The sequence below is a fragment of the Pygoscelis adeliae genome, unplaced genomic scaffold (assembly GCF_000699105.1).
Source record: "Pygoscelis adeliae isolate BGI_AS28 unplaced genomic scaffold, ASM69910v1 C9895764, whole genome shotgun sequence".
NCBI classification, from domain to species: domain Eukaryota; kingdom Metazoa; phylum Chordata; class Aves; order Sphenisciformes; family Spheniscidae; genus Pygoscelis; species Pygoscelis adeliae.
In genome coordinates, this window is record NW_008809093.1 from 1 (window position 1) to 214 (window position 214).

Here is a 214-nt window from a genome sequence, read left to right on the forward strand (position 1 = left end):
GGGCGGCGGGACAGGCAGCCTGCTCCCACGCCTGCCCGTGGGCTCTGCTCTGTGGGCTCAGCCCCGCGCCTCGGCCAGGCTGACGCCTGCTCGGGTCTCCTCCTCCCCAGACTATGAGACCATCCGCAACGGGGGGCTGATCTTCGCTGTCGTGGCTTTTGTCGTCGGGCTCCTCATCATCCTCAGTAAGTGCCTGGGATGGGTCGGACACCCT

The 214-nt window shown here is 67.8% G+C and overlaps 1 protein-coding gene across 1 annotated transcript; it reads left to right on the forward strand.

The window, feature by feature from the left end:
- Nucleotides 1-110: 110 nt before the first annotated feature.
- FXYD2 (FXYD domain containing ion transport regulator 2) lies at nt 111-185 on the forward strand (the record flags this gene model as incomplete). Its single annotated transcript, XM_009319920.1, has 1 exon — nt 111-185. A coding segment is annotated over one exon (75 nt), but the record flags the coding sequence as incomplete, so codon positions are not given.
- Nucleotides 186-214: the final 29 nt, after the last annotated feature.